Source organism: Narcine bancroftii, chromosome 5 (genome assembly GCF_036971445.1).
Source record: "Narcine bancroftii isolate sNarBan1 chromosome 5, sNarBan1.hap1, whole genome shotgun sequence".
Lineage (NCBI taxonomy): Eukaryota > Metazoa > Chordata > Chondrichthyes > Torpediniformes > Narcinidae > Narcine > Narcine bancroftii.
In genome coordinates this window covers 13,758,733-13,775,170 of record NC_091473.1, presented here as the reverse complement: position 1 = coordinate 13,775,170, position 16,438 = coordinate 13,758,733, and the positions used below count along the sequence as shown (strand labels likewise).

At 39.6% G+C, this 16,438-nt stretch overlaps 1 protein-coding gene across 17 annotated transcripts in view; it reads left to right on the top strand.

Annotated features, from left to right (window-relative positions):
• Positions 1-16,438, top strand: part of dock3 (dedicator of cytokinesis 3) — a 939,092-nt gene that overhangs the window by 213,966 nt on the left and 708,688 nt on the right. For all 17 annotated transcript variants that reach the window (XM_069936839.1, XM_069936837.1, XM_069936835.1 and 14 more), the window contains one exon: positions 8,271-8,367. In XM_069936839.1, the coding sequence (XP_069792940.1) occupies positions 8,271-8,367 (97 nt within the window). The remainder of the gene's footprint in view (positions 1-8,270; positions 8,368-16,438) is intronic.

Genomic DNA, 16,438 nt, shown 5'->3' with positions numbered 1-16,438 from the left:
CCTGGTGAGACCCCACCTGGAGTATTGCGTCCAGTTCTGGTCTCCAATTTTGAGGAAGGACATACTAGCTATAGAGGGTGTGCAGCGCAGATTTACAAGGTTAATTCCAGGGATGGCGGGGTTGACATATGCTGAAAGGCTAGAAAAACTGGACGTATCCAATGGAGTTTAGAAGGATGAGGGGGGACATGATTGAGGTATACAAAATTATCAGGGGGATAGACAGGGTGAAGTCGGATTACTTGTTCCCAATGATGGGGGAGACGAGGACTAGAGGGCATAGTTTAAGAATACAGGGTAGGCCCTTTAGGACGGAGATGAGAAAACATTTTTTTACCCAGAGAAATGTGAATCTGTGGAATGCTCTGCCACAGAGGGTGGTAGAGGCAGATTCGCTGATTATGTTCAAAACAGAATTAGATAAGACTCTAGTGGGCAAAGGAGTTAAGGGTTATGGGGATAAGGCTGGAAAGGGGTACTGATGGTAGTGATCAGCCATGATCTGTAAAATGGCGGTGCTGGCTCGACGGGCCGAAGGGCCTACTCCAGCTCCTATTGTCTATCTATATTTAGGTCTTTTTCCCACTTTTGTTTTGGTTTATAGCTTATTTCATAATTTTCTTTCTCTTGCATCTTGATGTACATGTTTGTTATAAATCTTTTAATTATCATTGTGTCTGTAATCACATATTCAAAGCTGCTTCCTTCTGGTAATCTCAGCCTGCTTCCCAATTTGTCCTTTCAGTAGGTTTTCAGTTGGTGGTATGCAAACATCATACCATGAGTCATTCCATATTTGTACTTCATTTGTTCAAATGATAATAACCAACTTGATCCAAATTTGGTAGTTCCAAAGTAGATAAGAAATCATCTATTTTAGCGGGGTCTCCTGCTGATCCTGATCTATACAATTCTGTATAGAACTTTCTAAGTGTTTCATTTATCTCCTTTGGTGTATATGAAGTCTTGTCTTTCCCCCATTGGAATCACCTTAATTGTTCTTGAGATCTCTTCTGCCCTCGCCTGCCAAGACGAGACTTTATGGGCCTTTCCCCCAGCTCATAATACTGTTGTTTCAATCTTGGGATAACCTTTTCTATTCTATCTGTTTGCATTGTATTCCATTTGAGCTTTTTATTTATTAAATTCCTATATTTATCCTCAGAGCCCAATTTTTGATAATCTTTCTCTAATTTCCTGTTCCAAATTGTTTATCTCTTTCATATGCTTCTTTTTAATACCATTGGTGTATCCAATTATCTGACCCCTTAAATAAGCCTTCACCATGTCCCATATTAGGAAACTATCAGCAGGAAAACGCTACCTGAGCTCTAATAAAGCTACAAAATTCCATTTTCCCAACAGCAACAAATTGAAATGCCATCTATATGTTATGGCCTATTTATCTAGCATTACAATTGACAGAGTCAATAGTGAATGGTCAGACAATGGTCAATCTCCATTATTCTACCCACCAATTGGGAAAATTCCAAAACTAAATAAATTCTAGTGTACGAATCATGTTGTTGCGAGTAAAATGAATAATCCCCCCCACCCCCTCTCTCTCTCCTTCTCTCTCTCTTTCTCTCTCTCTCTCTCTTTCTCTCTCTCAGATGTTGCCTTCTCCAAACATTTATTAAATTTAACTCTTTCATAAAGGCCAGGATAGTTTTGGCTGCCCTGGCCCTTATTACTTTCCTTGTCTAAGACCGGATCCAGACAAACCCTCCAATCAAAACATTCTCACACCCTTCTGTTACTTTCAAATATATTCTGCATAAATTGTTTGTCATCAAATTTCGGGGCACATATGTTCATGAGTGTCCATGATTCGGAGTATATCTGACAATGAATCATCACAAATTTCCCATCGAGGTCAATTGCTACATGCCTGACCACCAATGGAACACTTTCCTATGAGGATGGCCACTCCCCTGGCTCTGTAGCTAAAGGAAGACATCACCACCTGACCCACCCACCCTCTTTTTAACCTTGTGTTCTTGATTTGTGAGGTGGGTCTCTTGTAGAAACACAATATCCACTTGTATTTTTTTAAGTGTGCCAAAATTCTTCTGCTCTTTACCATTCTATTCAGCCCATTTGCATTGAAAATGACAAATTTGATTGCCTTATCCATTACCTCAAAGCATCTCCATCTTCCTCCAGTTCCTTCTTTCACCATGGTACGATCCTCCATTCAGCTTACCTTCCATGGATTCCTGACGCAGATGATCATGCTCCATATAAAATGTAAACAAATTAAAAACTAGAACCAACAAATCAGTAAAAGAAATAGCCAAAAAACACCCCAAATAACCCCCCCCCCATTCTTTCCATCCTTCTTGACCTTCCCTTCCCCTCCCAATACCAATATCCAAGATACTGGTGCCAACACCTTCATAATTTTGGTGTGCCTACTGTGACTATCTAACTCCTGCACTATTTCTTCCCCCCCTTCGTAGAGCTCCCCACATTAATTCTTTATTTAACTTCGACATTCATATTTTTAAACAATAAAATATTCCCATCTATATTCTTATCCTTTGCAATATATACAACCAACCATTCGATTAATTCTCCCTTTTCCCCCCATCTATATTAATCTCAAGAGGATGTCAAGGATTTTACATGACACATTGCCTCCCTAGCATCCGTGAAAAGGAAAATTTCTCTACTCTTGGCCTTATTATTTTTAAAGCTGCTGGGTAAAGGATGGTGAACTCTATCCCTTTTTGTCTTTTTTTTTTTACTCGATCCTATTCTTTCTTTTCCCTTAATAGTGCCACACTAATAATCAGGTGGAAGAGAACCTTCTTTCCTCCATATCCGCTAGACCCCCCTCTTTCCTTCGCTCCTATTGCTGCCACCTGTAAAATTTGCCCTCTCTCCTGGTAGCAAAGGAATTTGACCAGGACAGAGCAGGATTGTTGATCTGGGCCTGGGCAGGGGTCGTTGATCTAGGCCCGGGCAGAAGGTATTGATCTGCGTCTGGGCAGGGCTCCCTTTCAATTTTCAATTCACCCTCAATTTTGTCCCTTCCCAGAACTTCGAGGATCCATTTTATGAAGAATCCTACTGAATCTCTTCCCTCGATACCCTCCTTCACCCACACTATCTTAATATTATTTCTTCTACTCTAATTCTCTAGGGAATTCTCTTTTCCCACATCCTCTTCCTTTCCCTCACCCACACATCCATTTCATATTCCTTCTTTTCCAGTCTTTCCTCCACTCTCTCAATCCTTTCCTCTGTTTCTGTCACCCTTTCAGTTAAATTGTTTAATCATTCCTTAATCACACCCTGGCCCACCACCAATGTTTTTAATGTTTTTTAAAATCTGGCTGATGACCTCTATGATATCCCTGGTAGAGCCCTCTGTCTCCTTTCTTTTTTGGCCTTCTTTCCTCACAGTCCATCTCCTCTGTTCACATTTTTCCTCCTCTTCCCTGTCTTCATCTTCCTCCTCATCATCCAACATTGTGACTCCCGACCACGTATTTTTCCCTCTAGCCCTGATGCCTCCCTGGTCACGTAGCTCCCACTGCTCACCAGGCTTGATGTCTCATACTCCCGATCTCACTCTGATCGTGGCCTCCTCCTGACCCCCAGATGAATTGGCCTTACCAGGTATGTTTTTCGTTTTCCTGGTGGACTGTGGCTCCTCTTCTGCTGCTGTCTCCACCTCAGGTCATTCCCACCATCTGGAAGCCTTCTCATCACGTGCACTCGATGGTGCTTCAGCCACCTCAGTCACGGCTCTCCCTCAACCTCCTTGTGAATCAGCCCCGTTAAGGCTTCCTTCACTCACCCTTCTGGGTGAACTCCCCTCCAGTTACACGATCTGATGCTCCGCTCCCGTTGCCACTCCCATCAGCTTCTGGGTAGGCCCAAGGTTGGCCTCTCCATCCCTGCCATGAGGTGAGCCTTTTCCATTTCCTGATTTTTCTATCCTTTCTGAATTCGTTGCTTTTCGTTGCCCATTCTTTCAAATTTTCTTGTTTTTTCAATATCTTTTTCCTTTCTGGGTGCTTTTTTCAGGGGAATCTTACTTTTTCTGTCTTGTATTTTCTGTTATCTGGGGAGCTCTAAATTCTTCTTACTGCACTTCCACTGCCATTTTGCTCTCCCCCGCTTCTGCCTTCTCCAGCAATGCTTCTGATGGCCTCCCACGCATCTCCCCTGTTCCTCTCCATAGGGTGCAGCAGTCTGTGTTCCCGGCTTCAGTAGGTTTAAACCACAAAGAACTGTAAGAAAGTGGTGGGCATGTAGGACAATTTTCCAGAGGAAGTGGTAGGTTGGGTAGAATTAGAACATTTAAAAGATAATCAAACAGGTACATAGAGAGGAAAGGTTTTTATATATATTTTTTTATTATGTAGACCTACAGCACTGTAGCAGGCCATTCAGCCCTACAGGTCCATGCTGTCCAATTTAAAGACCATTGACCTACACCCCAGTACGTTTTGAAGGGTGGAAGGAAACTGGAGCCCCTGGAGAAAGCCCACACAGACATGGAAGAACGTACAAACTCCTTACAGACAAGGTCCAGTCCTGATCTCTGGTGCTGTAAAGGCGTTGTGCTAACTGTTACACCAACCATGCCACCCCCTTTTTTTTTTGGAATATGTGGTCATCTTGGGAAAATGGGGCTAGCTTAGTTAGACAACTTGGTTGACATAGATGAGTTGGGCCAAGGGGCCTGTTTCTCAGCTGAATAACTCTATGGCTCTGTGCAGATCCCATGTGAAAACTGCTAAAATATTCATATTTAATCATGCAAGATCTTTTTTCTTCTGTGTGTTCTGCAAACAGTAACATTAAACCACCATTTTAAACCACACCAAATCAAAATTTGTGTCAAAATTGTCCCATCACCTATCTCTACATTAATTAATAATTTCATAATACATTAAAAACACTGTTATCCGGAATTCAAACAACTGACCAAAAAAAATTAATTTAAGCAAAATAAATAAATGATAAATTGAAATTAACATAAATAGGAATAAATAAAAATGTAAATAAAAGTTTAAGATTGTGAAAGTAAATGCTCTTTGAAGTAACACATAAACCTTTGATAAAGATGGGAGCAAATATTCAGCCATCTCTGTGCTTCAGCTGTGTTTTGCTTGTAGTAGCTGTGTGAATAAAGTTGTGTTTGAATAAAATGGCATCACTCGGGATGAAGAGCTGGTTGATGTCAATCACCGTTGGGCTGACTCTTAAAGTGTCTCCTTATTCCTTAGTAAGAATCTTTATTAGTTTATTTGTAAAGCTTTATCTGTAAACATGGGGGGGGTGGGGTTAATTATGATTTATTTTTCGTCTTTTGGGGGGCTCCGTGGAGAGGGAGGAACCTGCAGATACAGCAACAGTTAAAGGTTTTCAAACAATGTGACTGAACATAAAGTAAAATGCTTTACTGTTTATATATTAATTACAAGTAAAGTTTGTTCAATGTTAGAATAGTTTAGTATTTTTGTCTTGTTATGAGTCCAGAGGACCCATAAACCCAGCAGCAATCAATATTCACCAAAACAGATGGTTACTTAAACAAAAGTTGCTTTTAATTATCTTTAAACATGAAAACAGAATCAAACTTTAACTTATCTCTATTGACTTACTTAAACTAAATTAACCCCCTTCTAATTCTAAGCGCACATGTATGTAAGTTCAGAAAAGTTCTTTGGTTCACAATCCCATCTCCCTTCTCATTCCTCCAAGTTCACTGGTTGCAGGCAATTCTTATACTGTGCATAGAATTTAACATTTATAAAGTTCACCAGGCTTTGGTGCTTGAAAGGTAAATGGTTACCACACAAGAAGGTACTTGTCGGTTTTCAGAGAGAGATTTATTGTCCCTTTTTAATCAGCCACTTCAGTGTCTTGCTGATGAAACTTGCCCCTTCAGGGTTCTCCAGATGATAACCTCTTTGGTTCAAGTCACCACAGAGTGCTTTTTTGTTTCTCTTAATCCAAGTGAAACATTAGACAGCCAGTCCTCTCCTCTTGCACGAACCACAAGGGCTTTGACCAGACCATCTTGCAAATAGGCTTTCCATAATCTTGTCAGCTTGTCCTTTTCCAGTCCCAGCTGCTGTCCATAATGCTGTACAAGTGATCTCTGTCTCTCTGAGAGAAAACCTGTTTGACTCTCTCTTCTTGCAAAACCACATGACCCTCTCAGAACACCAAGTTCTCTTCCAGACAATATGCAGCTCCAGCGAGCTCTTTCATTTGTTGCCTTCTGTAAACAATCCATTAGTGAAGTCTCTTGAGCACACTTCAAAGCTCTTGCAAAAGCTGTGAAACCCCGATATGTCTAGCATTGGGCAGATCTCCAGTATTTCAAATAAAATCTGTTTTAAAGTGTTTATATGTTACCTCCTCTATCAAACCTTTCCCAATTTATCTCTCAAAAACTTATCTATATACTCTGTCACAGTCTTTTAAATGTTTATTCTTAATTCAGGTGAATTAGTTAGGCATTGTAAGAGTGAGTCTCAAGCAACCGGAAAGCTCATTTATCCAGCATCTACCAATTCCTGCAGGTGCAGGACACCAGGGTTTTACTGTATAATTGATGCTTTCCATACTCACACAAAGGCCCTTTCAAATTCCCATGTAAAATGGGGTTAACCAGGCAATTTGCATGGTTAGCACCCCAGTTACGTGGCAGGTTGAAAGGGTTCAATTGGATCAACCCTGTCGAAACCCAACTGGGTCCCTGACCTACCTCAGAAGTAGTCAGGGAACCCAGTAAAACTTACCTAGGTCTCGTCCACGGCCAATTTTGTAAATGAAAATCGCCGACCTGCTTATTCCTGTGATGTCAGCGCTTGCGTGTGTGCATCACCACGGCAGCTAGCATGTGAACATCCTTCCTGTTCGCAATTTGTCTTCCAATTCTTAACTTCTGGCAGTACTTCTAGTGAGTGTGTGACACGTCATTCAATGCATCATCGCAGGGGCGGGATTCCCTTTAAATTGATAGGTTGGTGATTTAATGGGTCAATCCTCCTGTGATTTGAAAGATGCTTCCAGCACCTTTGCCCCAGTGATCGCACCTGGGTCCCAGGAGGGCTACCCAGATGCTGCAATTTCAAAAGGGCTAAAGATTGTAACAGTATCCCATTATTCTTCAATAGTTTTCCTCTATGTTTCTGTACTTTGACTGCTTATCCTCTCTCTTATACCCTGAGGATGAATTTCTCTGTTATCTCCTCAGCTACAATATTAATTTAAACCATATCTTTATTGACCTTTCGAACTTCTGCAAACACATTGGTACCAGGCAATAGGTGTGCTTTAAGGTTAGGCACATGTTTTGCAGTGAATGCATCCATTAATCTGTGTAAGTTTGAATTTGGAAAAGTCAAAGTAGAAAATAATTATATTTGCCACCACTCTCCTTACTCTTTTTTTAAAATTTTTTTTATTTTTCACACTATGAACCATACTAACCAAAATACACACAAACATTTCCCTCTTGAATATACACAGTGTCATTTTCTCCCCTTTTTCCCCCCTCCCTTCCCTCCCTCCTTCACCCCCCCACCTCCTCACTCATTCAACGTTCAACCTATATGATACATTAAACCCATTAAACAATGTCATCACACAATGAAAATAAACAAGAAATTGGTGTCTTCTACTTTTACATACTGAGTCAGTTCATTTCGTCTTCTTCTCCTTCTGTCATTTTGGGCGGTGGAGGTCCGCGGTAGGACTTCTCTGTTGTGTTCCATGTACGGTTCCCAAATTTGTTCGAATACTGTGATGTTATTTCTTAAATTGTATGTTATTTTTTCCAATGGAATACATTTATTCATTTCTATGTACCATTGTTGTATTCTCAGGTTATCTTCTAATTTCCAAGTTGATATAATACACTTTTTTGCTATAGCTAGGGCTATCATAATAAATCTTTTTTGTGCTGCATCCAAATAGAGTCCAAGTTCTTTATTTCTTATATTACTTAGAAGAAAGATCTCTGGGTTTTTTGGTATGTTGCTTTTTGTGATTTTATTTAATACCTGGTTTAGATCTTCCCAAAATTTTTCCACTTTCTCACATGCCCAAATTGCATGTTCTGTTGTTTCCGTTTCCTTCTTACAAAGAAAACATCTGTCTGATACTTTTGGGTCCCATTTATTTGATGGACTGATTTTAGGCAGATAATTAAAATAATTTTATGTTAGGATTAATTTTGTTATTTGTTGTAAAAATTAATGAAATTTTAAAACATTCTTTTGTGTATTATTTTGCAGCCAGTTTGAGACAGTTGTTCCAGTGGAAGATTGCATTGTTACTGAGGTCACAGCCACATTGCAAGATTGGGTGATGCTCTGGAAGCAACTGTATGTGGTAAGCACAAAACCGTAATTGATGATCAATGTTAAGTGGCTTATTTACAAGCTTTACTTTGAAGATTCAAATTGAGGAATACTGTATTTAATTCACTCTTGAGAGCATCAGCTGAAACAAATCCTGAACTCTTAAAGATAATTTTGTTGGCACTGCAATTGCTTTGGAGAAATTTTAATGCAGCAAATTGCCTAAACATGTTGTTTGGTATACAATTAAATTTAAATGAATTTACACAAAGTTAATGTATTAATTCCTAGGTAGAAAAAATCTGAAATCCTCAAGTAAAATATGATCTGTTGACTTGGGAAAGCTAATTCATCTACATTTTAACATGACCTTTGTGGGCTAGGAGGATGAACAGCACTACTTGGTCTTGCTGACCTGACAATTTCACTTTGTAGTCCATAAGACCATAAAACATAGGAGCAAAGATAGGCTATTCAGCCCTTTGAGTTTGCCCTGCCATTTAATCATCAGCTGGTCCATTTTCCCACTCAGCCCCACTGCCTGATCTTCTCCCCATAACCTTTGATCCTCTAGTTAATCAAAAACCTATCACTTTCTGTCTTAAATACACCCAATGGCCTAGCCTCCACAACCACCTGTGGTAACAAATGCCATAGATTTACCACCCTCCAGCTAAAGAAATTCATTTGTATCTCTGCCCTAAGTGGACACCCTTTGATCTTGAAGTTGTGCCGTCTTCTCATAGACAATGGCAAACAGCCTTTCTACATCTACTCTGTCTGTCTTTCAATATTTGAAATGTTTCAATGAAATCCCCCTCATTCTCCTGAATTACAGGAGTAATTCCTGTAATTACAGGTCAAGAGCTCCTAATATGATATCCCTTTCATTCCTGTAATCATCGTAGTGAACCTCCTTTGAACTTCTCCAACTTCAGGACATCTTTTCTTAAATAAGGAGCCCAAAACTGCTCACAATACTCAGTGAGGTCTCACCAGTGCCTTATAAAGCCTCTACATAACATCCTTACTTTCATATTCTATTCATTTCAAATTAAATGCCAGCTTTGCATTTTCCTTCTTCATCACCATCTCAACATGCAAGTTGACCTTCAGGCTATCCTGCACGAGGACTTCCAGGCTTCTTTGCATCTGGGTATTTTCAATTTTCTCCCCATATATATTTTCATAGTAAAGTGCATAACTTTACACTTTCTGACATTATATTTCATATGCTACTTCTCTGCCCATTCTCTTAATCTAAGTCCTTCTGCAACCTCCATGTTTCCTCTCTACTATCTGCTCTCCACCTACCTTTGTATCATCTGCAAACTTGGTCACAAAGCCATTCATTCTATAATCCAAATCATTGATATACAACTTAAAAAGAAGTGGCTCCAACACTGACCCCTATGGAATATCACTAGCAACTGGCAGCCAATTAGAGAATGACCCTTGCATTTCAACTCTCTGGTACCTTCCAATCAGCCAATGCTCTACCCACGTTTCCTGTTATACCATGGGGTTCTATCTTGTTAAGTAGCCTCATGTGCGACATATTGTCAAATGCCCTCTGAAAATCCAAATAAACAACATCCACTGCATCTCCCTATCCAGCCTGCTTGTCACTTCCTCAAAGAATTCTGATAGGTTTGTCAAGCAAGATTTTTAACCTTGCTGGTTTTTGCCTATCCTTTCATGTGCCCCAAGTACTCTGTAACCTCATCCCTGTACAATCAGCTCCAACTTCTTCCCAACCAATGACATCAGGGTAACCAGCCTAGAATTTCCATTCTGCTGCCTCCCTCCCTTCTTGAATAATGGGGTAACATTTGTGATATTCCAGTCCTCCAGGACCATGCCAAAATCTGTTGATTCCAGAAAGATCATGACCAGCACTTCCACAATCTCTACCACTACCTCTTTCAAGACCCAAGGGTGCAATCCATCTGGTCCTGGAGACTTGTCCACCCTTAGATTTTTTAGCTTTCTCGGCATCTTCTCCCTTGAAATAGTATCTGGACTCACTTTGCTTCCCCGATACCCTTCGACATCTAGCACCTGCTAATGTCTTCCATAGTGAAGACTGATGCAAAATACTCATTTATGTCCTCTGCCATCTCCTAGTCTCCCATAATTATTTCTCTGGCGTTATTTTCTAGTGGTCCTCTATCAACTTCTCACCTTGGTTTTTCTTTATGTACTTTAAGAAGCTTTATGTATCCTCTTTGATATTATCTGCTACCCTACTTTCATATTTCATCTCTTCCCTCCTTATGAGTTTTTTCGTCACCTGTTTTCAACTAGAATGGCTCCATGACAGCAACAAAAAAATTGTCTGGGTCCATTTTACTTACGACGATCTTGAGAAATGTAATCCATTTTCAACCAAAAATTTCTCTTGTGGAAAGTTATAACATTCCAAAATGTTTAAATGTTAGAGGACAACAGTTCATTAATTATGAGTTCAGAATAGCCAGATAGTTAATTGGTTATGACATTTCTGAATAACAAGTACACCCTTAGATAACCTCTTTAGCAATAAGTGAGAGGTTTTAATTCATAGTTTGGAGTTTAAGCTCGAGTCAGATTTCTGTTTCATATCTCTGGTCAATTTCTTTGCAAAAAATGATGTGGTTTATCTTGTTTGTTACTTCAGAATGGTTTTTATGCATGCTTTGATTGACATAGATGAAGAACTTAATTAATTTAGAAGTCAAGTTATGCTCTTAATTTGCTGCATCCATTGGATTTCTATCCTGGGAATATTTTAATTATAATTGATTAACAGCTCTGAAATAAAAATGTGACTGTTGTAGGAATGTATTGATCAGTAGCTTCCAATGGCATGCTTTTTACTGATTACATTTGCACACTTGATGTTCATTCTGATTCTTTCAGAAATAACAGCCTAATCGGACTACTTCATGTGAATGCATTGACTCAAATAAAGCAAAAAAACCCAAGTTTTAAACAGCAAGTAAAGTGTGGTACAATGTTACTAATAGGAAAAATAATAAATTATTAAAAATTTAAAATGCTGGAACTTGCCAATTTCAGTTACTCATCTTTCTAATTTTTTTAGCATTCCCTCATCCCTCTGACTCTTACTAAATTTTTAAAATTTATATATTCAGCACAGTAACTGGCCCTTTCAGCCCATGAGCCTGTGCTGCTCAATTACACCCAATTGACCTAAAACCCTGGTACATTTTGAAGGGTTGGAGGAAAGCAGAGCACCCAGAGGAAACCCATGCAACCACGGGGAGAATGAACAAACTCCTTACAGTCAGCGCTGGATTTGAACCCCAGTTGCTGGTGCTGTAACAACGTTGCAGTAACTGCGACACTAATTGTGTCACCATGACACTAACCATGCTGCTTCTTCCACCTGCTCTCCAACCCCTTGTTTCTCTTGTCTGTCAGCTATCTTTCTCAGCCCTCTGCCCTTCTCCATCACCTCAGCTCTTTCTCTTCTTCCCCCTCCAACCTGTCACACACTAGCCTGTTCTCCTTCCTCTTTCCCACCCCCCCCCCACCTTATTTAGACATCCACCTGATTTTCAATACACCTGAAGAAGGGCTCAGATCCAAAATGCTGATTGCCATTTGCTCTCCATGGATGATGCATGACCTGCTGAATTTCTCCTGCATTTTGTGTACTGCAAATGATGGAACTGTTCAGCAAATAGGTGAGAAAATGAGTCAATATTTCAGGTTAGACACCCTTCATCAGGAGACAAACGACACTTGTGAAATTGCAGGTAGTGGGGAGAGGAGACAGAATTCTATAAATACTCAGCAGGTCAGACAGCATCTGTCAAAAAAGAAATAGTTAATGTTCCAGGCTTCTAAAGAACTGATAAAGAATGGAAAATGTTTTAAAGTTGATGAGAATGTGGGGGAATGGTTGGATAGGAGAAAGTGAATGAAACACCAAGGTCTGCAGATGCTGTGATTGTAGTAAAGATATATTACTGATGTTTGGGCCTAAGCCCTTCTTTAAGGTATGAGTTAAAAAAAAGAGACAGGAATCTGTGTTAAAAGGTGGTGGGAAGGGGAAGAATGGGAGGGGAGGAGCACAGACTGATTTCTGTTGGACCACACCCCTATGTCTCCTTTCCTCTTGCTCTCTCTCCCTTTTCCTTCTGTCTCCTTTCACAGAGTCAAAACAATCCCCCTCCCCCAATCAATTTTCACTTTTCCTATGTCTTGTTTTCTTATATCCAATTAACAGCTTTTGTCTATACTCCTCCCCCTCCTATTTCCCCCTTTCCCACAGCCTTTTAACACAGACTCCTGTCTTTACTCATACCTTGAGGAAAGGCTCAGGCCCAAAATGTTAGTAATATACCTTTACCTCCTATAGACACTGCGAGACCAGCTGGTTTCACCGGCATTTCTGTGTTTTGATTTGGAGAAAGGGAATACCTGTGATTAATTCAGACCACGGATGCCATGGGAATGAATTGTGAACAGGCAGGAAAGATGAAAAAAATTACGAGGTCTTATAAATAATAGGTAAGGGTGTGCTGATGGCGTTGAAGGAATAAATAATGATTCATTATCACAGAGTCATGACTTGCTTCAAAGTGGCCGTTAATGATTTAGTCTCAGAAAACAATTGAAGTTGTAGAATTTTATCTTGTGTTTGGAAGGCAGCAGCACATCCAGACAGAAGATTGGGTGCTATTCCTCAAATTTGCTTGAATATCATTATAAGAAGGCAGCAGGCCATAGACAAATAGGTCAGAATGTGTGTTGAATTTTAAAAAATAGAGCATGAGGATTTGTATTCAAGAGTGAAAACATTTTTACTCAATTTATATAGATCGTTGGTTAGATTGCATCTCGATTATTGTGTACAGGTCTAACGTTCCTTCCTAAGGAAGGGAGGATTGGAGCAAAGGTTCACCACATTGATTCCCAACATCTGGACTCAAATAAAGAGAAATTTAAGATCACTGAGCCTATGCTCTCTAGATTTTAGAAGGATGACTGATTACCTCATCAAAATCTGTAAAATTATTTTGTGCCAGATGCAGAGTTGATGTTTCCCTGAGTTGAGACAGTCTGAAAGTTGGGGTATTGCTCATTCAGGACACAGGTGAAGAGAAGCTACTCATTCAAAGGGTAATAAATCAGAGATTGCCTCCTCAAGAGGATTGTGGAGGATCATTTGCTGAGTATGTTCAAGATAGAATTCAATAGATTTTAGATATTAAAGGAATTGAGGAATTATATGGTTAGTGCAGGAAATTGGAACTAGTATAAAATATCACCCACAACACAATAATGAATGACAGAGCAGGTACAATCTTCCAAATTAAAAAAAAATTGTTGAGATACAGTGCAGTAACAGACCTTTCCAGCCTACGAACCTGTTCCGCCCAAATATATCCATGTAAACAATTAACCTATAAACCCTTGTATGTCTATTGGAATGTGAGAGGAAACAGGAATAAACTCACGTGGACACGGGGAGAACATAGAAACTCCTTAGAGATGGGTCCCATTTTGAACCTGGGTGGCTGGCACTGTTATAATGTTGCGTAAGTGCTTTGCTAACTGTGCTGCCCAAATGCTTCAGGGTCTGAAGTATTCTAACTCTGAAAGCAGATCAGTAGCAATAATATAAAACACAAATGTGTTGAAAAAACTCAGCAGGACATGCAGTATTCATAGGAAGTGAAAGGTAACTAAAGTTTTGGCTCTGAGGCCAAACAGGTAGATGCTTCAATAAAAAGATTGGGGGAGAGAGAAGGTGAGGAGATAGGGGTAGGGGGAAGAGCATAGGCTAACAGGTAAGAGATAATAGGTAGATATAGGTGGGAGGGGAGAAGAGTAAAAGACCCAAACTGTCCTTCACTTGTGAATCTGTAGGGGTCCTTCACTATATTCCAGTGGTCTTAATGCAGTGTCCTCTGCATTGGGGAGACCTAATGCAGATTGGGAGATCATTTTGTTGAGCACCTTAGCTCTGTCCAATGCAACAGCTAAGACCTCCTAGTAGCCAACCATTTTAATTCCACACACTATTGCTGCACCAACATATGGCCTCATGCTCTGCCAAATTGATGCCACTTGAAAATTAAAGGAATACCTTTTATAGTCTCGACAGTCTCCATTCCAGACAGCATTAATATTGACTGCTCCAATTTCTGTCAACTACTACCCTGAACTTCCTCTTTCCCTATCCCTCTGTCTCTTTCCTCCCGCTCCCCACCCTCCTCCCTGTCTTCTCCAATCAGAGAGTTACCCTTCTTCACTCTTTCTTACCATCAATTCTCAGCTAAAGTCACCCAGATGTCTGTATTTAGTGTCACTTTGGAATGTCCTGACTGAATCAGCCATAGTCATCAAATAAGTAATTGTGAAAAGTTCATGAGAGGACATTTAACCCTTTGGACTCCTGCCAAATTTGACCTTTCATAATGTAAACCATACTCCAGAGTGGGTCCATGGATGAACTTTTACAGTATGAACACCAGTATGAACCAGCTGGTGGATGAGTATAAAACCAGTCCCTGAAAACTGGGACACGAAGTATATGCGCTTTTTGGTAGTCCTGCAAAACCAGGACACAGACTCCATAGGGTTAAATACTTGATAATTTCTTTTGCTGTGTCATTAATCATGTCTCTATTTTATGATCAATCAAAAAATAACATTAGGGACAGCACGGTTAGCATTAGTGGAACACTATTACAGCACCAGCGACTGGAATTTGTACATTCTTCCCATGTCTTCATGGGATTCCTCCGGTGCTTTCAAAAATGTAGGGAGGTTGTAGGTTAATTGGGGTATTTGGGCGGCACAAGCTTGTGGGTGGGAAGGGCCTGTTACCATGCAGTATGTCTAAATAAAAAATTAGAAAAACAAAAGTCTCTAGCTATCATACAATTTCTGCCCAGAACAAAATGAGAATATGCACCTTTAATGCTGAGTGTCTCTTTTCATTTAGGGTTCAATTGTCCCTTTATCTGAATTGATCCTTGTTCAGTATTTAATGGTAGGTCTCTTTTGATTATCACCATTTGTGGAAGTTTATCACATGACAATTTCAGGAGTGCAGGTGAACTGGATCTCTTTAATTTGGAGTTAATCACCTCATCTGTAGTAGCTAATAGTTAATTAAGTTTGATCCAGGATCATATATCAAGCTATTGCTGCAATGATTTTGAATTCAGTAAAGCTTCGTTAATGATCTGGAGTGCATTGGGAGAGCAATAAAGATCACAGGTGTAGAACTAAATATTTAAACTGGAGCATCACAGAGTGTAGGTTGTCAACCAGGAAAGCAAAAAAAACTGAAAACACTTGTGCAAATGATGTTACAGATGACAAAGCAAACTACAAACCAAGGTATGTCATAAGAACATAAAAAATAGGATCAGGCCATCTGGCTCATTGTGCCTGCTCTGCCATTCAATGACATTATGGCTGATCTAGTTGTGGACTCCGCTCTAATGACCTGCCTTTTCCCCCATAACCCTTAACTGTCCTATGCAAAAATCTATCCAACTGTGTCTTAAATATATTTAATGAGGTAGCTTCTTCCACAAGGAAGTTGAGACTTGAACCTGAAGATTGATTCATAACTCCAGAATTTCACCTAAGCATTCCCTTGAGGCAGGAATTTAAATTGAGCACTGAGTATTAGTTTTAGGAACAGGAAAAAAATCTTTTTCAGGATTATCTTCTCACTTTATTGGTTTACCCAGCTGAAACTATTTGTGGACATTCTATTTAAGCACTGAATATTGAGACCGTGAATATAATGCTAATTATTGATTAAATGAGTACTGGTTGTTGTAATTTGTCAGAAGTTCTTGAAAAAATGCTGACTTTCAATGCGAATACTAATGTATCACACAGCATGTTCATTTTAAGCACATGAAATGTTAGGAACATTTCAAGAAGTAGCCTTTTTAAAGCTTCGTTGATTATTGTGAGCTTGCTTGAGGATTAAAAACTGTTTTGGCAGAGTACTAAATCTTATCTATTTTGTGAGCCAGAGATTAATTTTTGATGTTATTAACATTTAAATCTGCACAGCTATTGAATGTGTCACAGAAAATGAATTCTAATGTAGTATTGAA